General features: G+C 40.6%; 1 protein-coding gene across 1 annotated transcript in view; it reads right to left on the bottom strand.

Moving 5' to 3' along the window:
- PKD1L1 (polycystin 1 like 1, transient receptor potential channel interacting) overlaps positions 1 to 23,934 on the bottom strand; it is a 173,806-nt gene that overhangs the window by 136,348 nt on the left and 13,524 nt on the right. Inside the window, exons 7-13 of the mRNA XM_056138434.1 lie at positions 13,140 to 13,313; positions 11,886 to 12,005; positions 11,236 to 11,404; positions 10,477 to 10,716; positions 6,987 to 7,119; positions 5,109 to 5,315; positions 3,140 to 3,315 (exon numbers count right to left, since the gene is read on the bottom strand). Coding sequence (XP_055994409.1) covers positions 3,140 to 3,315; positions 5,109 to 5,315; positions 6,987 to 7,119; positions 10,477 to 10,716; positions 11,236 to 11,404; positions 11,886 to 12,005; positions 13,140 to 13,313 — 1,219 coding nt within the window. The remainder of the gene's footprint in view (positions 1 to 3,139; positions 3,316 to 5,108; positions 5,316 to 6,986; positions 7,120 to 10,476; positions 10,717 to 11,235; positions 11,405 to 11,885; positions 12,006 to 13,139; positions 13,314 to 23,934) is intronic.

Genomic DNA, 23,934 nt, shown 5'->3' with positions numbered 1-23,934 from the left:
AAAAACAATCCAAAAAATTAATGAAACCACGATTTCGTTAGTTAATTTCAATAAACCAAGACTCTGAATAATAAACAATATTGATTTACCATAGCCAGTCTGGAAACAGCCTGAGTGCCTAAGAACAGATGAATGGATAAAGAAACTATGACACATCTACACAATGGAATCCTATGCAGGGCCTTTAAGAAAAATGAAGTAATGAAATTTGCTTTTAAATGAATGGACATGAAGAGTATGATGTTAAATGAAATGAGTCAGAAGGAGATGGTTAGCTATAGAATTAGTGAATTCATTTTTGGTATCACTGTATCACTGTCCTCTCCTTGTTCATCGATTTGCTCAAGCAGGCACCAGTAACGTCTCCATTGTGAGACTTGTTGTTAATGTTTTTGGCATATCGAATACATCACAGGTAGCTTGCCAGGCTCTGCCGTGTGGGTGAGATACTAAAAAATATATAGTAGAAGACTAATATCCATGTCCAGGAAAAACAGGGATTAGGAGAACTGGTCAGTGATTGGATCTAACCACAAGTATGTGGGGCTGAGGGGAAGTAAGATAGAGAATAAACCAGCATGACAATAATGGCTGGGAATGATCATGCTGGACAAGAACTTAGTGTTAAAAGTAGGTAAAGGGATATTCTTGAAACCTTTCAGTATCAATATTGCAAACTATAATGCTGAGACAGAGAGAGATAGAGAAAGTGAGAGAGAGAGAGAAAGAGAGAAGAAAAGCACCTGTCATAGAGGCAGGCAGGGGGCCGGGGGATGGGGATGATGGGAGGGAACCTGGGGCCACTGATACTGGGAAATGTACATTGGTGGAGGGATGAGTATTGGAATACTGTATAACTGAAATCCAACCACGAACAGCTTTGTAAGAGTCTATCTCACAGTGATTCAATTAAAAAGTTAAAAAGAAACAAAACAAAACCTGGTATCAGACTAATACTCAAGGACAGAAGAAACAAGGGCAGGAGAACTGAACCAATTGGACCACGGTTGGAAGCTTTCTTCAAGAGCTGGGAGGATAACGCACTTTGGATCAAGAAAGACAATTATGACAATGATAGAAATGATCACTCTGGACAAGAACTGAGTGCTGAAAGTAGGTAGAGAAACAAACATGATAACCTCTCAGTACCTATATTACAAAGCATAACTGCCAAAAGGGGGAAAGATAAAGAGAGCGAAAGAAGTCATAGAAGCAGACTGGAGAGGGGAACTGGAAACATTGGTAGGAAAGCTACAGTGGTTGAGGAATGGGTGTTGAAACATTGTATGACTGAAACTCAATCATGAGCAGCTTTGTAACTTTGTATCTCATGGTGATTTAATAAAAATAAATAAATTTATTAAAAAAGAGCATATGTACACCATTATTTATTAGAATGCTGTACTCAGTATAATAGCTAACAGTTGGATACAACCTAGATGTCCAATGACAGATAAGTGGATAATGAAGATGTGGTATATTTACACAATGGAATACTACACAGCTGTTAGGAATGATAAAATTGGAGGCAACATGGATGGAGCTGGAAGACATCATGTTAATAATGAAGTGTGCCAGAAGAAGGACAAACACAGGATGATATTAGTTATATCTGATATTTAAAATAATTGTATTAGGAAATGCAATATTTTATATGAGGAATGCCCACAGTATAGGGAGGAGAAGAAAAGAAACAGTGGAGGGGAGGGGGAGCTGAAACAGACAAGAAGCAACAGGCCAGGGGGGTCAGGAGAACCCAGGAACATTGGAGAATGGAACTTGACACTGATGGTAAGATTAGTACTGCAATATTGTATGAAAATGAAGTATGAACAGCTTAAAATCTCAGTGCTTTAATTTTTTAAAAGTGTTTTTAAAAAACGGGGTTAGAGTCCACACAGTTAGCTTTCCCCTCTACCATGTGAGGACATCGTGAACAAACCAGTTCACAAAACTAAAAGATGATCTTCATGATATATTGAATGTTATTTTGACTTGATCTCGACACCCATCATTCAAAACTGTGATAAATTTCTACTTCTTGTATGCCACCCAGTCTGTGACTACTGTTATAGCAGCTTGAATGCTCTATAATATTTAAACCTCATATTACAAATATACCATAAATATCAATAAAAAAGCTATGCTTTATTCCTCCCTTTAAAAAATTCCCATATATTTACACATGGCATATGCCCTCATATACAGGTATGTATACATATATGTATATATGTACATATGTGTTACATATACATATAAGAATCATTTGTTCAGGTATACTTACATTTTTAAAAGTTACTATGTCACTTTGTGGGTATTTACCCCCAGGACATAAATTCTCTCAAAAGGACATATGCAAACCATTATTAATTGCTGCACTCAGTACAATAGCTAAGATAAGGAATCAACCTAGATGTTCAATGATAGTGGAATGGATTATGAAGATGTGCAGCTGCAAATAACAAGGATATCATATAATTTGCTGCAACCTGGGTTGAATCTGGAAGGTATCATTTTGTGTGAAGTAATCCAGAAGATCAAACACAGTCACAGGATTTTCTCACTTACTTGAGGCATATAGAATACTAGATGAGGAAATGCAGTAAAGGGCATGCCTAGAACAGCCTTGACCCCAATGTTTAGAGAGGAGAAGGACTGAGATGGAAAGAAATCAAAGGGGCAAGAAAAGAACAGGAATTAATAGATGAAAAGGCATCGGGGCTTGAATTATATTGGTGATATGGGTGAGTGCTACATCCATATATCTAAAACACAGGCTCAACAACACTGAAAATATGAGATCTAAGCTGCAGTCACTGGAAATTTGTCATGTGCTTCTCAAGTTGACAGGGTGAGGGAATGAGAGGTGGGGAATGGGGTGGAGGTTGGGAGATGGGAGAAAATACAGGAACACTGGTGGAGGGAAGCTGATACTGTAGTGAGATTCATCTTGAAATATTATATGCCTAAAACTCAGCTATAAATAACTTTGTAAAACATAGTTATTTAATTAAATTCTTAAAAAGTTATTGTGGCAGAAGTCTGTAACTCTTCCAACCTCCTGTTCCTGAGTTTGATGAGGTAGAAATCAGAGCAAACAGCAGTGCTAAGATGAGCTGACCCCTTCTTTGGTACTCACCGGAGAGTGGCTTCAGGGTAGTCTGGGTCATAGGACTGGGTCCCCCTGAGGATGACAACAGAGGTCCTGGAGATGAAGAGGTGTGTTCCCCCAGAGATCACACTGACGGGAGCCCGGGCTCGCACCTCCACCTCTACACTGTAGTTGCTATGCACAATACTCCCTTCCACTTGGACCTGTAAGATTAAGGACAGAGGGTTACTCGGGGGGCAAGCAGGCTCCTCTCAGGAGCTGGGTTCAGGAGGTCTTAAAATGAAAAAGAAAATGTAAGTTTAAATGTACCCTCTGGATCCAACTGGATCATGAGATTCCCAAACTAAATATATTTGATCCCTTTCCCCTTTTCAAAAAAAAAAAAAACATTTTTCTTGCCTAACCGCTATGGCAAGTACTGATAGAGAAGGGACCAGTGTGATGAGAATAATAATTAGAAATGATCAAAATGATCACTGTGGGCAAGAATTGAGAGTCGAAAGTAGGTAAAGTGATATACATATTACCTTTCAGTATTTGTATTGAAACCCATAATGCCCAAAAAGAAAGGGAGAGAGTGATACAGAGAGAGAAAGAGAGAGAGAGAGAGAGAGAGAGAGAGAGAGAGAGAGAGAGAGAGAGAGAGAGAAAGTGCCTGACATGAGGGCATTGGGGGTGGGAAGGAGAGAGGAAAACCGGGGATATTGCTGTATTGGTGGTGGGGAATGTACAATGGTGGAGGGATGGTTGTTGGAATATAACTGAAACCCAATCATGAACAACCTTGTAATTGTGTCACTGCCACTGTCCTCCCGTTGCTCATCGATTTGCTCGAGCGGGCCCAGTAACGTCTCCATCATGAGACTTTGTTGTTACTGTGTTTGGCATATTGAATACATTACGGGTAGCTTGCCAGGCTCTGCTATGCAGGCCAGATACTCTCGGTAGTTTGCCAGGTTCTCCGAGAGGAGTGGAGGAATCGAACTCAGCCATGTTGGCTGTGTGCAAGGCAAATGCCCTACCTGCTGTGCTATTGCTCCAGCCCTTGTAATTGTGTATCTCACTGTAATTCAATAAAAAAAAATTAAAAAATATTTGCTCACTTTTCCCATGGAAATATACCTACTTTAAGTGAACAAAGAAAAAATGCCTGTCAATTGTACCCAAGGATATTGCTACCTCCTTAAATTGTTGCAGTGGCACCCCAGAGGGAGTGGGTGAGACTCCTCCCTGCCCCAAGGGACGCAGTCCCAACAGCCAAAAACCTCCAGAACTCAACAGCCACTATGCTCACAGTTGCTTTTCACACACTTGGGCTGTGTCTCACCCATGAGTGAATTTATTCCTGTTAATCACTGGGCTGGAGCGATAGCACAGTGGTAGGGAGTTTGCCTTGCATACAGCCAACATGGCTGACCGGAGTTCGATTCCTCCGCCCCTCTCAGAGAGCCCGGCAAGCTACTGAGAGTATCTCGCCCACGCAGCAGAGCCTGGCAAGCTCCCCGTGACGTATTCGATACACCAAACACAGTAACAACAAAGTCTCCAATGGAGACGTTACTGGGCCCGCTCAAACAAATTGATGATCAATGGGAGGGCCTTCACCTTTACCTTTACCTTAGTTCTTCCGTCACTGTCAGTCACTGTCATTGTCACTATCCTCCCGTTATTCATCGATTTGCTCGAGCGGGCCCAGTAATGTCTTCATCGTGAGACTTGTTACTGTGTTTGGCATATTGAATATGTCACGGGTGGCTTACGGGCGAGATACTCTCGGAGCTCGGCCGGGCTGGCTGTGTGCAAGGCAAACGCCCTACTGCTGTGCTATTGCTCCTGTTCTCCCCTAAATTAAAATTTTCTCTAGAAATCCTACCCATGCTTTATTCAAGAACTCCCTTTTCTTGACTAGAATAGGTATTAAGTGGCAGCCTTTGAACTCTTGTTGAAAAGCTTGGCAGCAGCAGTATGCTGCAGTGGTTCGTAAAGCCCCAGATACCTTGGCGGAAGCAGTGTAGTTGCCAGGCTCCAGAAAGTATCTGGGCACGACAAGAATCTGTCTGTGCGTGCTGACGGCAGGGGCCAGGGGGACCGGCCACCCCATGGAGTTCCTAAGGCTCCAGCTGTAAGAAAGGCCTTGAGAGATGTCACAGAGAACAGTGGCTTCAAACGTCACTCCTAATTCCACAGGCTGAGACCGCCAGACCTGATTATTAGAAAGGAAAGTTGTATCACCAACACCTCCATCAGACCTAATGTGAGAGGAAATGCTTAAGCATACATTCCCAATGTCAGGCTCTAGTTATTTGTATACTCACAGAGTGACACTAGGCTGCCCAAACCATAGAAAGCAGCTATATCCTTAAATTCAATAATTTGTAGGATTTATTCCTTTATAAATATAGACATGCGGTAAGCTTTTTGTAGGCCATCACCACCAATTATACTTGTAAGCATGAAAAGTTGGTAAAAGTAGCTTGAGAATGTGGACAGCCCCAACAGAAGTGTAATTTATGTGCATAACATTATATTGACATTCAATCCATGTAATCAAGACAAGTTAAAAACAAAAGAAAATGATGCACTGTTATGGCATCAATATGCACTGATAGAGTCATACACACAATATACACAGACAAACATAATAGACCTTACATAAAAACTTTGCAAAAATGTCATAAATAAATATGCAAGACAACCAACAGTGGCTAACTCAACAAAGCATCTTTATTTATATATTTATTTATCTCTCTATATAAATATTTTTGTTCATCCTTATACTGCTACAAAATGTAAAGAAAATTATAAGTAAAAATTAAATCAATATTACTAGTTTTTTTTTTTAATTTTCTATTCATCTACTTCACCGAAAGTCCACTGCTCCAAGGCACAGAACCACCTGCTCATGTCAGCCTAATGGAAGCCTGTGAGTATTGCCTATTAGGTCCCCCATATAGATCACCAGCCCTTACCCTCCACTGTGGGCTTCCCGGACCTTATGCCTATATGCCCTTTGATCTCTGTAACACATCTGGGGAAAAAAAGGTGCCCAACTCCCCGGAGTCAGCAATGAGACTATGCATAGAAAGTCTCAGAAAAAAATTAGAAAAATTAAGGTAAGTGATGTGATTTCAATCCCATGTAAAATTTCATTCTCATTTGGGTACTCTTGCCTCCCGAAAGGCGATTTTCTCTAAATCAGATGCCTCAAAACAATTTTTAAGAAAGTAACTCTTTCCTAACCAAAGGTATAGGATAATAAACACATCCTTTGATTTTTATATCACATACATTCACCTATAACCTTCTCCAAATTATTATTGTTATTATTATTATTTTGCTTTTTGGGTCACACCCGGAGATGCAGAGGGGTCACTTCTGACTCTGCACTCAGGAATTACCCCTGGAGGTGCTTGGGGGACCATATGGGATGCTGGAAATCGAACCTGGGGCAGCTGAGTGCAAGACAAATGCCCTCCCTGCTGTGCTATCGCTCCAGCCCCTCTAAATTATTTTTAAAAGAAAATTATAAGTTTTAAAAACTTTAATCTTATAATTTATAAAATTTATTAATTTATAAATTTATTAATTTATAAATTAAAATTTACAAAATTTAAAATTTAAAATTACTTTATTACTCTGATTTGACACCAGAGTAATAAAGTAAATAAAGTAAGCTAAAAGAGAATAATGAAATTCAAACACTAGAAACTTGTCTTTTCCCTCCTGTTAGCCTGGGGCACGTCAGTCAGCAACCTTCACAGTCTCCTTTGTGCTGTGCAGAGCAGAGACGTCACCTCCCCTCCACCCCCTAACTCTAGTCTGAGCTGATTTCATCTGATAGAATCTGAGAAAGACTTAGAAGTCTTCATCCTACCTGTACCTTCCCGGGTCCCAAATTCTTTATTGGGGGTGGCTGGCAGGGTTGGAGTGTGATGAACAGGTGCTTTCTGAGGGAGGCGGCACTGACATTATTGAAGGCAAGAACCTGCACAGTGAATTCCCCTTCCCTGAAGGGTGACAATGCATAGAAGAGATGGATGTTACCATGTGTCAGCGCCATCTTAAATCTGATCAAAAATCATATTAAATAAGATATGCCAGAGATAAAATAGAAACAAAAACAAAAGTTTGGTTTTTGGCTTATTTCCTCCGTGGCCATTTACCCTACCCTGTATCCTCCCCAGGAACTGGGATGAATCACCAAACTTATATCAAAGTTATCACTTTCTTATTGTATAAGAAATAGGAAGTCCTTTGAAGTGGCCCTGCTTGCCTCCTTAATCAACATCTGGACAGTTAAGCTCTGATTTATGTCCACCAGGGAAACCCACTGGTTCTCCTTTTGATGGATCACTGACCCTGACTGGGCATCTCTGCATGGTCTTTGCATTCTGTTTTCTGAGCCACTGATTATAGAATCACTATGAGAGAGTTACAAAGTTGTTCACGATTTTTTTTTCAGTCATAAAATGTTCCAACACACATCCCTCTACCAGGGCACATTTCCCACCACCAATTTCCCCAGCTTCCCTCCTGCCTGCCTGCCCCACCCCACCCCTGCAGCCTGCCTCTATGGTAGACACTTTTCTTCTCTTTCTCTCTCTTGCCTTTTTGTTTCTTCCTCTTTCTCTCTCTTATTTTCCTCTTAAGCACTGTGAGATTTTTTTTAAAAGTAGCATGTGGATAATACCCAAAGACAGTAGAAATAAGGATCAGAAGGACTGATAGCTTTTTTCTGACCCACTTTTTAGGTTCTACAAACCAAGGAACCTTTAGGTATATTCCACAGATTGGAAGTGTGACTGGTCCAGAGCAGGGCAGAGTCTACAGTTGTGAGGAGGGAAGGGTATATCAAGCACATTTTGATGATCAGGTCTTTTTAATGTGGAAATTTGTTTTCTTGAAAATGATACAAAATCAACAATTATATGACTTCTCAGAAAACAAAACAGTACTCACTAGAGGAATTCACCTGGAGCCTGCAATGATCAGAGTGCCAATTTCAATCTGGGACATCAGTAAAAAAACAAAGTCCAGCTCAAAAGAGCCATGACTAGGGTGCAGTTTTCATATTCTTGGGCAAGCAGAGCTCTCTGGGAAAATTGGGAGAGGATGGACAAGGCACAGATAAATCCAAACTGATGTTTGCAGTGCAAGAGAGGCCTATTTGGGCAACAGGGCACGTCAAAGAGTCCTTAAGTCTCAGGAACCCACTTGATAATGTTTCAGTTCCAGAAACTGTTACTCAGTCATTCCTCAAGAAACAACCTATTACTATGAACAATGCGTCAATGGAGAACCAGTGACAGGGCCATTCAGTTTCTCCCTCAAATGTGGAAAGGCCACAGGAAAGGTGTACTTTCACTTCCTGTAGAAGTAAGTCCTACATTGAAGGAGCGATACAATCTTTATCTGAGAACCTAGCCCAAATGGATCTGGTATTTTGGATGTTTCTATACTTTTATATTGCATAACTTAGTATACTAGCTGAGGCTCAACTTCCTTCATTTACATCTATGACAAGGAACCCACAGATAGGAAAGGTTCCATTCCTGGAATATATTAATCAAAATGTATGATTAAGTAGCAGCAGACAAAAGACCCTGAGGAGGGAAGAAGAGTGGTCACATTCCTTTTGTGGTTCTCGAAGCATGGTCACCTTTTCTAAAAATTTCAATGTTATTTTAGATTAAGGCAAGTATTGCTTTTGCTTGGACAGTCTAGTAAATACTTCATTTTCATTTCATTTCATCATTCTGTTATTCGTCGATTGCCTCGAGCAGGCCCCAGTAACGTCTCTTTCATCCTAGCCCTGAGATTATATTCAAGGCTATTTAGGAGAATGAGACCCATCATTGTTACTGGTATTTGGCATATTTGGTACACCACGGGGAGTTTGCCAGACTCTGCCCTGTGGGCAGGCTACATTCGATAGCCTTACTGATTCATAAATGACCAATTAAAGGGTATTACCCATGCCCCCATAGCCATGTCACTGGACTCCACGCCAGGCTGTCTTCACTCAGGGCGCTTCAGAGGGGGGTGGGTAAAAGCACTCCCTGCCCCAAGGGACCCAGCCCCGGCAACCAACCTCCACTACCCAACTGCTGCCATGCTCCAGGCCACTTTCCACATGCTCAGGCTGAGCCTCACGCATGAGTGAAGTCCCGTGGAATCCAGGTAATGCGGAACTTTGTGACCTTGGACTCTGGGATCAATGGGATCTGCCTGCTTCCCCCAGTCTCTGGGGACCCAGAGATCACACCCATAAGCCACCTCCTGCCGGAACCAGATAATCTCATCATGGGCCACACTCCAGAATTCACAGCTGCTTCTCCTGGAAGGGAGCATAAAATGAGGCCCCCATAGCCATGCCATGGGACTCTGCACTGGGCTGTTTTCACTCAGGGATCCCCAGAGGGGGGCAGGTGAGAGCTCTCCCCACCCCAAAGAACCCAGCCCCAGCAGCCGACCTCTACTACCCAACTGCCGCCATGCTCCAGGTCGCTTTCCCCATTCTTGGGCCGAGCCTCACATATGAGTGAAAATATTCCTGGACTACATGCAACACATCATAAGAGTCACAGAGGGAAATATATATTTCTTGGAGAGCCCGGCAAGCTACTGAGAGTTCCTGCCTACTAGCTACCCGTGGTCTATTGGATACACCAAAAACAGTAACAATAACAGGTCTCATTCCTCTGACCCTGAAAGTCTCCAATCATTGGGAAAGACGAGTAAGGAGAGACTGTTAAAATCTCGGGGCTGAGATGAATGGAGACATTACTGGCACCCACTCAGTAAATCGATGAATGATGGGATGACAGTGATACAGTGATCTAAGATTTTTGAAGTGACTCCAGATTACACAACTTTTTGTATTCACCTTCTACCTTTATTATTCACCTCCTACTGTATTTCTATCTTACTCACATCATGCCAGTCCCTTCCCTCTGCAGATTATTACTGTTTACCCCAATATACCATCTTTGGTTTGCCTTGGCTTCCCACTTGTCCATTTGGCAAACTTGCTCCACGGCATCCAGCTCACATATAAATGCTACTCTGAGTTGGCTTTGCAATTTTTCAAAAAAGGAAAAGCTGCCTATAAAAGTTACCTCTGTGTAGCATGTGTCCTGTCTGGCTTCCCCTAGACTGAGTTCCTGGAGAACAATAGCTGGGTGTAGGTTTTTTTTTTATATTACCTTTTATTTTTAATTAAAAATAGAATTTTTAAAAGAAGGGGAGTTATTTTTGGATGTCAGCACAAAGAACTCTTCGGATCAGTGTGAAAACCCAAAGGGCTGATGCCTAGACAACCATATTCCAGGCAGGGTATGCAAAGAGGTTCCCTTATACCTTACCTGCTGTAGGCATGGCTGGCGGAGCTATTCCCCAAGGCTACAGTCCCATCTCCAAAGTCCCAGAGGTAAGAAACATCAGTACCAGCATTAATTCTGCACTCGAAGTTCACACTGGCATTCACAAGTGCTGATGTGATGGATGCCAGGCGGTTGGCCCTGATTCGTCTCTGTAATCTGATGTGGTGGGGCTCAGAGACCACACTGCTGACACCATTGGAGGCCATGACTGTCACTTGATACCTGAGGAGGGGGCAGGCAAATAGTTAATAAGTCAAACAAGGTCAACAGAGAGAATTCACACAAGATTTTTAAGTGAAAGATGGCGTACGAAGGAATTTGATATTTAATTTGTGGAAATTGTTATAGAACTCAGTGGCTACCAACTTGCTGGGGGAAAGGCAGCAGCTTTTTGTCTGTTCTATTTTCACACTTAGTGCATCTCTCAGAGCAGTGGTAACACTATTCTCCTTAAATCAGGAATTTGCTTTGACCAAATGCTCAGTGCAGGTTAGAGATAGAATCTGAATCCAAGATTGATTTCAGTCTCATCCTCTATCTTGGCCAAAGGGATGGCATTCTCACCCCTTCAATTAACAGTTTTCCTCCTCTTCATTGAAGTGTCTAGAGGTTACATTTAACATTGTAACATTTTAAGTTATTTTAGTGTGAGCATGGTAATCCCCAGTGTCTGAGAAGGCTGCCTTGCAAGTAGCCAAAAAAAAAAAAAAACCAACACCCAAATAACCATTTTATACAGACCACTGGGGGATGCTGAGTTTTTTCTTAATGTTTCTTGAAGTTGTCTTCACAGGTGTTTCATCTCCAAAATACCAAGTGAACTCCAGAAGAGTTGTTTCCTTGGTCTCAGCTACAAAAGTGATGTCAGTTTCTGTGGCAAATACAGTTCCATTTGTGTAGACAGAGATGGCTATGACAGAGGAAAGGGAGGACAGGTGTTCAGGCATATAAAGACTGAGAAATTAGTACCCTCACATTCCTATGTAGTCATGGGTGAGTGAGCATAAGAAGCCAAGCAACCGGAATCCAGACAGACTGTGCTAGAGATTGCATAGAGTGACCTAATGACCTAGCTATATCTGAAATCCAAGGTCACCACCACAGCAGTGATTCATAACATGATATGGCAAATTGATATTTACTTTCACTAATCTTTTGGTGTTTTGAAGGACTAAGGTATACTGAAGCTAGAATATGCATGTGAATGCAGCATTTTATACCTTTAGAGTGAAGCCTTAATGGGGAGAGTTTCTAGAAAAGTCATGAAATTGTAGATGAAAATAGAATTAGTTCAAGGGCAAATAGTTTTTGGTAGAGTTCTTCACAGGACATGGTCCTTTTTTACCTTTGTGATTTCGTTTGTTAAATACAAAATAGGAATAAATACATACGCTGCATCTGATACCAAACGATCACGCTGTACCATCTCAGGCTATCATTCATTTGTATTGGCGAAGCAAAGGACACGTTATATGAAGAAATGGATGGAAACTGATGCATAATGACACTGTCTAAAATATAGAAAAGAAAAATAAGGAGGGTAATTCATAAAAGTAAGTTACTAGTTTCACAATACTGAGCAATTTCTTGTCTGCTTTCTCTGTAAATAAATTCCAAAATCCAAAAGAAGTGTTTTTGAAGAAATTTCCCAGTTTGGATGCCCAGCAGTGTGCTTGTGGGGAAGAGTTTCCTGATTTCCAGGGAGTGAGAAAACCTGAAGCAGGTTCAAAGCTACAACCTAGGCCAAAGCTTGGCTCCCCCCACAGATCGCCAGTTAATCTATGATGCAGCCACCAGTCAATTCCATAATTCATATTCCATAAGATCCATATTTTGGCCTCTTCTATGATGGGGAGATTAACTGGCTGCTGGCACTGCCCTGGAGACCACTCCTCCTGGGCTACTAACCTGGGATGTCTGAAAATCACAGCTATGTTGAGTGCATTATTGATGAGGTGTGACTGGTTCTTTGCTTAGGGGCCCCCGCCTGCACACAGTCTCCAGCCAATTTGTGAGAACTTGCCTTATTTTCTTGATGTCTGCTACACACAATTTTACAACTTGCCCAGTCTGAAAAGTTCATCAGAGATGTTACCTCCTAACTCGGATATTCCTTACCCTCTCAATTATACACAATGGCCTTGACTTACAATCTTACAGTCTAAATCTTGTCCTTTCTAGGGCATTTTTCCCCCTAAGGTATTTTATATCCTAGATCATATTTTTCTTTTTTCTATTGATTTTTGGGTCACACCTATGGGTGATCATGATTATTCCTGGTTATATGGCTCAGGAATCACTTTTGGCTGTGCCAGGGATTAGAACCAGGTTGGCTGCATGCAAGGCAAACACTCTACTCACTGCACTATGTCTCTGTCTCTCCCAGCTCATATTCTTCACATGCATGGCTTAATGTTTTACTGGATTATAAATTTGACAAGACTAGAGCTTTGAATGACTTCATCTTCTTGCTTGCTTTAGGGTGCATTATTGTGCAATGTTTTATGAGTGAGATAATAATAAATGAGGGCTATTGTATATCAATTTGAAATTGTTACAACTTGACTGCAACAATACCAGTTCAGTATATTGCCTCTCCATACATAGTTATCATCTGTAAATTTAGGCTGCAGTAAAGGTCTTACATTTCTCATCCAGGGTGGAGCCAGCAAAAATAAGAACTTCATTTGCATGGACACTGCTGGAATTCATGAACACAGATATGGTCTCATGGCCAATTTTCACATAATAGGGCCCAAGTTCTATTTCAGTTCCATAACACTCATTATAAATAACTGTCTTGAGCATATAGATCCCTTCTGAAACAAAAGGAGAAAGAACAACCTTTAGATTGTTAACAGCAGGTGCAATATTTGATACTTGTTGAATGTTTACAATGTAGCAATGAATGGAAACCAAATCAGTAAATATGATTTTATCTCTGATAGTAACAGAAGTACTGTATGTACCTTCAACCACCCGCAAAATGAGGCTCCACACTCAACAGGTCCAGCATAAACTTTAATGTCCTTTCATCTTAAAATATTTGGTATTTTTAACAAGGTGTTTTTGCACATTATCTGAGAATTGTGTAGGAAATCTCTGCATTAGAAGCCATTCCACAAGGATAACAAGCTGTCAAACAACAGCAATCAACATATATATGTATACATATACATATATATTGTTTTATAGATAAAAACAACAAGAGCAACAACAGCCAAATGGAAGTAATGAGAAAACACTATGCCATATTACAAAATGGCCCAAATCTCTTACCCTGCTTAGCATTCTAATAATATGACTGTATGCCATAATATAACAATGTGACTTTGCAATTCCTTTCCTTAAGTGCTGGATTCTTATTTTTTTTCAGCTTCTAATTAGTAATTGCCTAGTGAAAAAGGATTTGAAAAGTTTTCTTGAATTGAGGTCCTTGTTACTGTTCATGTGAATAAAACTGGCCAGTTGACAGTTTTTCATAGCTCACCATCTGATAACCAGATGATGAGGTTATCTTGAGCCAGATAACCCTCAGGAATAAAGCCAACTGGAAGTTGACTGAAGATGCACAAATATGTCCATCTGAAAACTAGCTCAGATCCAGAGAACTTCCTAGTATAACTATATTGAACAGCTGTGTTTTAGCATACCAAGTTTGGAGTGATTTGGTAGACAACAGATTACCGATATAAATGCACTGAACTAAAATATCTTCCTTCAGTAATTCTCTAATTCTAGTCTCCACACAATATTTTTAAATTCTACATTCAATCTCCTAGCTTTTAAATGTAAGCTGATTTATGTTATATGCAAAATAAAATCCTTAGCTTGGATCCTCACGCTTTAATCAACTGTCACACTTCTTCATCCTGTCTTCCCCATGCATACTCCAGACTCATTGTTCCTTTGCATGCATGTACCATTCTTTATCATTACCCTTTACAGTACATCATCTTCATGGTCTTCAAGTTTCTTATGTCCGACAGATACCTACTCTGTACTTCATTTAGTGACACAGGTAGCAGGGATAACTGTATGTGGCATTCACCACAGATATGCTGCCATGCTTTCTTCCCCTAAGTCACCATACTCTTTATCCCTAACCTCAGTGCAGATCACTGAGCAGATATTGTGTGTGTATCAAATGGTAAAACAAGTAAAGAAGTATGGAAACTGAAGCTCAAAGAATGTAACATGTCCAAGGTAGAAGGGATGTGGATATTTTGGAGTGGGTGGAGACGTCGTGTCACAATTTGTACTCGAGTGACCCATTGCTCAGGAGACAAGATGCTATCATGGTACTGAGCCAGACACGGTCAAAGTAGCCATTTGCAAAGCAAATGTCTAACTTGCTAAAACATCTCCCTGGTAATTTCCAATTATTTATGCATCGCATGCAGTAATTTCTAATTAGCTATTTACTTCATTTTAGGCACTGTGATTAAAAATACTGTTAATGGTGGGGTTTCACTTCTGTTTCCCTCTGTCACTGTCCAAGCGTACCACCCCCCATTCCTGTCTCCCTACTCTTCCCATCATAGAAAACATGACACTGAATACCAGTTCTCAGCCTTTGTTGCCTTTGGGCACTTTTTGTTTCCTTACTGTGTTTCTTTATATGCCACATGCAAGGGAGATCTTTCTGTATCTTTGTCCCTCTCCTTGTGACTAACTCCACACAGCATGATGCTCTATAGGTCCATGCATGCAGCAAATGGCATTATTTCAACTTAGAACAGTTAATCATCAAGTTTGTATGGAAATATAAATCACTTTGGGAGGTATCTCACCACCTAATTTGAAATTGTATTATAAAGCCAATAGTAATCAAAACAGCATGGTACTGGAATAGGGTGACTATCTGATCAATAGGTTACATTTGATTATTGTTATGAGGTTTCATGTCATCTTTCTGCAGGAGTTTAGTGTGTTTTGGGGGCTTGTCCTATCTTAAATTAGTTCATTTAGTTCTTCTTGTAACAATCATTTTGAGTCTATGAAGTTCCTGAACTGTGTTTATCTGTGAAGTTGTGTATTGTCCCCTTAAATCTGAATGAGAGTCTCAAATGGTGAGTAATTCAGTCTACTGAGTATTTCACTACATCCCATCACTGTGTTTGGGCCGGGCCCTGAAGAATTCATCTCATAAGTCCACTGTAAATCTTAGGGTTACTCTTTTATATATAATTTTTATTCTTTGACCTTGATGCTTCAGTATTCTATCCCTATCTATGGTTTTCATCCTTCTTATTAGGATGTGTCTTGATCACTTAATCACTTGACATCCCATTACTCATCAATTTGCTCATGCAGGCACCAATAACGTCTCCATTAGTCCCTGTCGTGTGCTAGTGTAGTCCAAAGACATCTGCTCATTCCAGGAACACAAAGAGCCTTAAACCGATTGTTCAGGGTCTTGACATTTAACTATTCAGTGTAATATGATTTTAAATGGTGAAAGAGTAAAAAAAAAAGAAAACCCCGAAGGCATTGCAGTGGCATCAGGACTCTGTTTCTTCCTCAAGATTGCCACATCTGGGGCTAGAGTGATAGTACAGAGCGTAGGGCATTTGCCTTGTACGCGACCCAACCTAGGTTCGATTCCTAACATCCCATATGGTCCCCTGAGCATGGCTAGGAGTAATCCCTGAGTGCATGAACCAGGAGTAACCCCAGTGCATCACTGGGTGTTACCCAAAAAGCAAAAACAACAACAACAACAACAACAAAAAGATTGCCCCTTCCTCCTCACCCAGGTCAGGAGTCCCACCAACCCCTACCCATGACGCATGTAGCTGCTATACAGCTGCACATTTCTTCACCTGTTCATATCTCACTGTGAGATATAAAGACACCATAACTCTACTCATGTAGATACACAAAAAGACACCTCCAGAAGCCAAAAGTAACACTGGGAAAGCAATGCAAGACCTCACCATGCTTAGTGAATTAAGATAGTAGCCCTGAAGACTCAATTAGTAATAATGAGCTATATAATCTCTTTCATAAGTACTTTAGGGGGAAACATTGAGATCAAATAAACAATGGACTGGATCTAAACAAAAGGAGATGATATGAAAGCAGACATGAGAAAATTACAAACAAAAATGATAGAGCTGAAAAACTTTGTTGGAGAAGCAGATTAACAGCTGCTGAGGAGAGAATTAGCGAGCTCCAAGATTAGGTTCAGAAATCCTCCAAACGCAGTAGAAGACTGAAAAAAAGCTTAAAAATAAACAAAGAGCTGACAAGAGTACTCTGGGATAAATTCGAGTGGAACAATGTAAGAATTATCAGAGTTTCATAGAGCCAGAAATGTAACCCTGATGAAAATGCAACAGTCAAAGATATCATTGGTGAGAAGTTCCCAGAAATGGAGAGTGTATGCACCCAGATTCAGGAGGCCCAATAGTACTAGTGAAAAGACATCAAAATAAAAATACTTCTGTAGCACTGTAGCACTGTCCTCCAGTTGTTCATCGATTTGCTCGAGCGGGCCCAGTAACATCTCCATTGTGAGATCTATTGTTACTATTTTTGGCATATCGAATACCTCACAGGTAGCTTGCCAGGCTTTGCAGTGTGGGCAAGATACTCTCTGTAGCTTGCCGGTCTTTCCGAGAGGGGTGGAGGAGTCAAACTTGGGTCAGCCGAGTCAGCCACTTGCAAGGCAAACGCTCTACCCACTGTGCTATTCAAGACAAATTTTAATCAGAATGATAAGAACCATAGATGGAGATAAAATAATGAAATCAGAAAGATCAAAGAAGGAAATTAATTAGGATTTACAGCAGATTTGTGAAACAAAACCAGAAGCTGTTTTTTCAGAAGCATTCATAAGATGAACAAACCTTTGACTAAACCATAAGGAAGAAAATAAAAGGATCAGAAATGAAAAGGAAGATATTACAACAGAACCTTCAGAAATCCAAGACATCATGAGAGTTTGCTCTGAATAACTCTACTTGGTAAAGTTGTAGAACTTAGAAGTGGACAGGACTCATAAATAAATCTCTAAAGAGATCAGGAAGCTGCAGAGAAGCCTCCAGACCCTGCACCAGTCTAAGTCTCATATCTGGGGCACCCTGAAACTGGAGGTTGAGCCCTCCAGCCACCCAAACAGAAAACCTCCCGAACCCAATTGCCACCAGCCAGATTCTACAGGCTTGGACAAGCCTCATCCGGGAATTAATCTGTTGAAAAACTCAGGTATGCGGGTTTTGTGATCGAAATCTCCAGACTTTCACAGAGTCGGGGATGGGGGACCTTCCCCCATACCCCTGTTCCTCCAGGAGCTTTGTTGTCAGTCACACCCATAAACTGCCTCTGGTACCATATAAGTTCATTAACTGCCTTGATTCAGAGACTCACAACTAAATCTCAAAAGAGAACAGCAAGCTGCAGAGATGCTTCCTGACCCCCAAATCACCATGCAGTTAAAAATTTAGCTCCAGCTGTATCACCCTACTGACAACTTTTAGAATTCCTGGAGCAACACCTCATACTCTACACCACTGATATACCAGGAGTAGCATACCACACTGGATGGAATGTAAAGTAGAAGGCAACCAATTTCGATTAATAAAATGTTAACACACAAGGCTTAACCTGTAAAAAAAATATTAGTAATCTCTTAAACAAGAGTTTAATTGCTTCAGGGTAAGATACAACAATCTTCACACAATTTCTTCTAAGGAAATCTTTTTAAATCATTTTTAGTGAATTAATCATAAGCAATACAAAATAAATCATTTAGAGTCTGCTTGGAGCAGACGTGGGTGGTGGCTGAGAAAATTGAAAATAATGGTGTTGGGAAGTGTAATGGTGATGGAATTGGTGTAGGAATATTGAATGTAATAAGTCATTGTGAACAACTTTATGAAAAACTTTTTTAAAAAAAAGAAATGGACAGATTCTTAGAGACATATAATCTCCCAAAACTGAATGAAGAGGAAATAGAATGCCTAAACAAACCAATTACAAGCAAGGAAATTGAAATAGTAATCAAGAATCTACCCAAAAATAGATGTCCCATTCCAGATGGTTTACTGGTGAGCTTTATCGAACCTTGAGAGAAGACTTGCTGTTGAAGATCTTAAGAGCTTCTAAAACATTGAAGAAACAGGAATACTTCCTAACACATTCTACAAAACTAACAATACATCTATACCCAAGGAATATAAGACACATATCTTAAAAAGAAAAATTCAGATCAATCTCCTTGATGAACTTCAATGCAAAAATACTCAATAAAATCTTAGCAAATCAAAATCAAAAGAATATAAAAAATTCATACATCATGACCAAGTGGGGTTTTATACCAGGGGTGCAAGGATGGTTCAATATATGAAAATCAGAAAAAGGAACGATAAAAAAATCATATGATATCAATCAACACAGAGAAAGCTTTAGACAAGATCCAACATCTATACATAATAAAAAACCTTCAACAAAACAGAAGTAAAAGTAACCTTCCTCAAGAAACGTTTATAAAGTTTATAAACGTTTTGCTCATAAACCTAAAGAAACATATGGATGGAAACACAATAGTAGTGGGGATTCAACACTCCATATCACCAATGGACAGATGAACTAGACAGAATGTCAGTAAAGGCATAAGGGCACTACATGAAGAACCATAAGAACTGGAATTCAAGGATATTTACAGGGCCTTGTGTACTCAAAAACTGAATACACATTCTTATATATTGTAATATATATTGCAATATAACAAGCTCATTGCAAATATTATTTGTAATGGTGAAATCTGAAAGCATTCCTTCTGGGATCAGGTATAAGAAAAGAATGTCCACTACCTCCTCTTTTATTCATTATTGTATTAGAAGTTCTAGCAACAGCAACGAGGGAAGGGAAGGAAACCGAAGGGGTCAAATTACAAAATAAAAAGTTAAATTATCTCTATTTTCAGATGACATAGATACAAAGAGGACCCAAAAGAGTTCACAAAAATCCCTTTAAAAACAATAAACCAAGGGGAAATGGTGCTGCCAGCAGGTCAATCTGTACCAGTGAGGCGAGTGCATCAGCAGCCTGATGGCACCTTCAGACTTCCAGATACCCCAAAATTGCTGCTGTGCCTTTGGCCAGACCCCAAAAACTTGGGGCAAAGTTTACCAAGAAAGTAAATGGCCAAAAGTTAGGTATGTGGGAAACACACGCACAAACCACCTCCGGCTCAGCTATATAATTGGAGGCATGGCCTCTCTGATTCCTGATTGAACTGCTTAATGGCCATAATCCCAGAGACTCAGAAACAAATCTCGAAACGCAGCGGCTTTTGGCAGAAATGTGTCCGGTCCCTACAGTAGGTTACCGGTGCTGGGCCAACACAGGTGGAAATAGGTTTTGTGCCATGGCCTGTTCCCCCTGGCGGCCCAGTGGCTGCCATCCTTCAGAGGCCACTGGACAGTCAGGTTTGGGCCCCCAGTGATGAGACATGCAGGGCCTCACGGGATGGGGGTGGAGCCAGTTCTGTCCTCCCCACCCCAACGAGACCCCAAGTCATTGCCCACGAATGGCCTCTCTGGCTCCTGATCAAGCTGCTCAACGGCCATGATCCCAGAGACTCAGGAGCAAATCTTGAAACCCAGTGACTTTTGGCAGAAATTCCTCCAGATTTAAGTGTTAAAATTTCAGAATTTCAATATCACATGGCCCTACTGCATCCACGCGACATCATGTGTTATTAATAACCAGCAATACAACACAAATTGTCTACTGTTGCCTTTTTAGCAGATCTGAATGTTGGGGTAAAATCTCAAATAATAATGGTGGGTCTGGTGTCGAAATGTTGAATGTGATCAAAGTAGAGAGAGAGTAATGTGGAAATCATCTGCCCCACAAGTAGGGGGAGGGTGTGGGATGGGGGGTATACTGGGGTTTTTGGTGGTGGAGAATGGGCACTGGTGAAGGCAATGGTGTTTCATTGTATGACCGAGACTTAGACCTGAAAGTTTTGTAACTGCTCTCACAGTGATTCAATAAATAAAATTATAAAAAAATGAAAAAAAAGAAGGTGGAGTTCATGCACAATTCAATCAGCTAATCAGTGGCTGAATAAATAGCAGTACTCCTACATTAAAAAAGGAGAAAAAAAAAACAAAAACAATCAACCAATACAGCAATGTGGCCAGCTACAAAATCAATACACAAAAATCAGTCACATTCATATAAACAGTAGCATCAGTTATGATCTTAAAAATAAATTCTGAGTTTCTGAGACTTTTATTATCCATAGTTTGTGATAAACAGGAAAAGCATTTTAACCCCTTTCTGCTCGTCCCCAACACAGCGCCTGGTTTTCTCCTTCTCCCAGGTCAGTCAATATTCAAACCCAGAAATCCATCTCCTCAGCGCACAGGCCCCAGGCGTCCTCTGGGACCCAGGGCTGCCAACCATCCCCAAGCCCCTTCCTGCTCATCCCCAACACTGCGCCTGATTTTCTCCTTCTCCCAGGTCTATATCCACCCCCCAACACCAGGTATCCAGAGAAGGCATGGTCTCTGCAGAAGTGGGTGTGGTTTCTGCAGAAGTGTGCGTGGCCTATTTGGGGGCAGGTGGCCGCAGATAAATTACCCATACCCAGCTATCTCCTGTAACATCTCAGTGTCCATACCACCACACCAACATGAATAAACAATGCAAATCCCCACCACAAGAAGAGGACAATGAAGAGTCCAGAAGCCTCAATAGGTGTTACTCACAAATCCCATAAGCTATCCATAAAGAATTCAGAGATGAAGTAATGAAGATGTACAATGAACTCAATGAAACAGTACGACAGATATCCAGTGAATTAAAGGAGGACATTAAAGAAACAATCGAGAAAATACAGGAAGAAATGTGAGAAGAAATTGAAAAGCTACACACAGAAATGTCACAAGTAAAGGGTTTGGTAAATGAAATAAATAACTGAGGATGTGCCCTTGAGAGTAGAATGGCTAGAGGAGAAGACGGAATCAGTGAGCTGGAAGATAAACTGACAAGCCTACAGGCAACAACAAACAATGGGAATCAACCTCAAAATAGCTCTAGAGGGAATCAGAGTCCTAGGGGATGATTCCAAGAGGAACAACATTAGAATCATTGGAGTACCAGAAGGTCAGGGAAACAATTCCAAGGAAAAATACACGGTTAAACAAATCATTGCTGAAAAGTTCCCAGAGCTGGACAATGCAGGCATCCAGATTCAAGGAGCCTGAAGGGTGCCATCTAAATGAGACCCTAACAAAAACACTCCAAGACATATCATAGTTAGAATGATGGATGCCACAAATAGAGACACAATACTGCAAGCAGCAATGTCAAAGAAGGAAATCAAATACAAAGGAGCACCCCTTAGATTCACAGCAGACCTATCAGAGGAAACCCTCCAACTCCAAAGGCAATGGTGGGATATAGTGAAAAAACTCACTGAAATGAACATTTCACCAATACTTTATCTGGCTAAACTCTCACTCAAACTTGAAGGAACGGTACACTATTTTGTGGATAAAAACAGCTCAGGAACTTCATAGACACAAAACCGAACCTAAAGAAGGGCTAAAGGGGATTATGTAAGACAAGACAAATTTCTTCAGGCACAACAAACTCTTACAGAAAGATGACTCAAAACTCCATAACAATAATCTCTCTCAACGTCAATGGTCTAAATTCACCAATTAAGAGACACAGAGTGGCAAAATGGATTCAGAGACAGAACCCAACATTCTGCTGCCTACAAGAAACACACCTGAACAGTCAGAAAAAAACACGAACTCAAAGTCAAAGGATGAAAAACAATCGTGCAAGCAAATGGCCCCTCAAAAAAACCAGGGTGGTCTTACTAGTAACAAACAACATAGATTTCAGGTTGAAAAAGATTAGAAGGGACAGTGAAGGCCATTTTTATTAATCAAGGGATATGTACAGCAGGAAGAAATCACACTCCTAAACAAACACGCAACCAATGAGCACAGTAGCATGGTCCTCCCATTGTTCATCGATTTGCTCGAGGGGGCCCAGTAACATCTCCATCGTGAGACTTGTTGTTACTGTGTTTGGCATAATGGGTAGCTTGCCTGGCTTTGCTGTATGGGCGAAATACTCTCGGTAGCTTGCTGGGCTCTCCAAGAGGGGTGGAGGAATCGAACTTGGCTCGAACGGGCTGGCTGCACACAAAGCAAATGCCCAACTGCTCTGCTATCGCTCCAGCCCACACCCAATGAGGGACCAGTCAAATAACTATAACAACTGCTAACAGACCCTGAGAAGGACATTAAGAGCAACACCATAGTAGTGAGAGACTTCAACACCGTGTTATCACCCCTGGATAGATCAAGACACACATTCTTTTCCTGTGCACATGGAACCATTTTCCAGAATAGACCACATGCTGGGCCACAAAGCATACCTTAACAGAATCAGGAAGATAGACATTGTATCAACTATCTTCTCAGACCACGATGCATTGAGATAGAAGTTAATCATGTAAAGATGCAGAAAATCAAATCAAACACCTGGAAATTAAACAATTCAATGTTGAAGAACAAGTGGGCCAGGACAGAAATCAAGGAAGAAATCAAAAGATACCTGGAAACAAATGAGAGTGAAGACACAAGCTAGTAGAACCTGTGGGATGCAGTTAAAGCAGTGTTAACGGGAAAATTTATAGCTCTGCAAGCATTTCTCAAAAGGAAGAAAGGGCCCACATAAACAACTTGACTTCACAGCTCAAAAACTTATAAAAGACCAACAAAAAGAGCCCAAAGCAGGCAGAAGGAAAGAGATCATAAAATTTAGAGCAGAAATCAATGACATGGAAACCCCCCCAAAAAATCCGAAAGATCAATAAAACCAAGAGCTGGTTCTTCAAGAAATTAAACAAGATTGATAAACCACTAGAAAGACTCACAATGAAAGAGAGAGAGAATCCTAGTAAACTGAATCAGAAAAGAAAAGGGGGATATCACAACAGAAACCAAAAAAATTCAAAACATCATCAGAGACTAGTTTGAGAGTCCGTATGCCACGAAACTGAGAACCTAGAAGAAATGAATAAATTGCTGGATTCCTATAATCTCCCACAGCTGAATCATAAGATCTAGAATGCCTGAATAGTCCTATTAATATCAAGGAAATTGAAACTGTAATCAAAAGTTCCGGCCCCCCCAAAAAAAATGCCCAGGTCCAGATGGATTCATTAGCGAATTTTTCCAAACATTTAAAGGGGACCTATTGCCAGTTCTTCTCAAGCTTTTCCAGGAAAATAAAAAAACAGAAACTCTCCCAAACAGTTTCTATGAAGCTCACATCTCTCTAATACCAAAAGGAAACAAAGACACCACAAGAAAAGAAAACTACAGACCAATATCCCTGATGAACATGGATGTGAAGATTCTCAACAAAATACTAGCAAATAGAATTCAACAACTTATC

The sequence above is a fragment of the Sorex fumeus genome, unplaced genomic scaffold (genome assembly GCF_029834395.1).
Source record: "Sorex fumeus unplaced genomic scaffold, SorFum_2.1 ptg000128l, whole genome shotgun sequence".
Taxonomy (NCBI): Eukaryota; Metazoa; Chordata; class Mammalia; order Eulipotyphla; family Soricidae; genus Sorex; species Sorex fumeus.
Note: the sequence above shows the minus strand (reverse complement) of the source record. Positions and strands in the feature narration are given on the sequence as shown.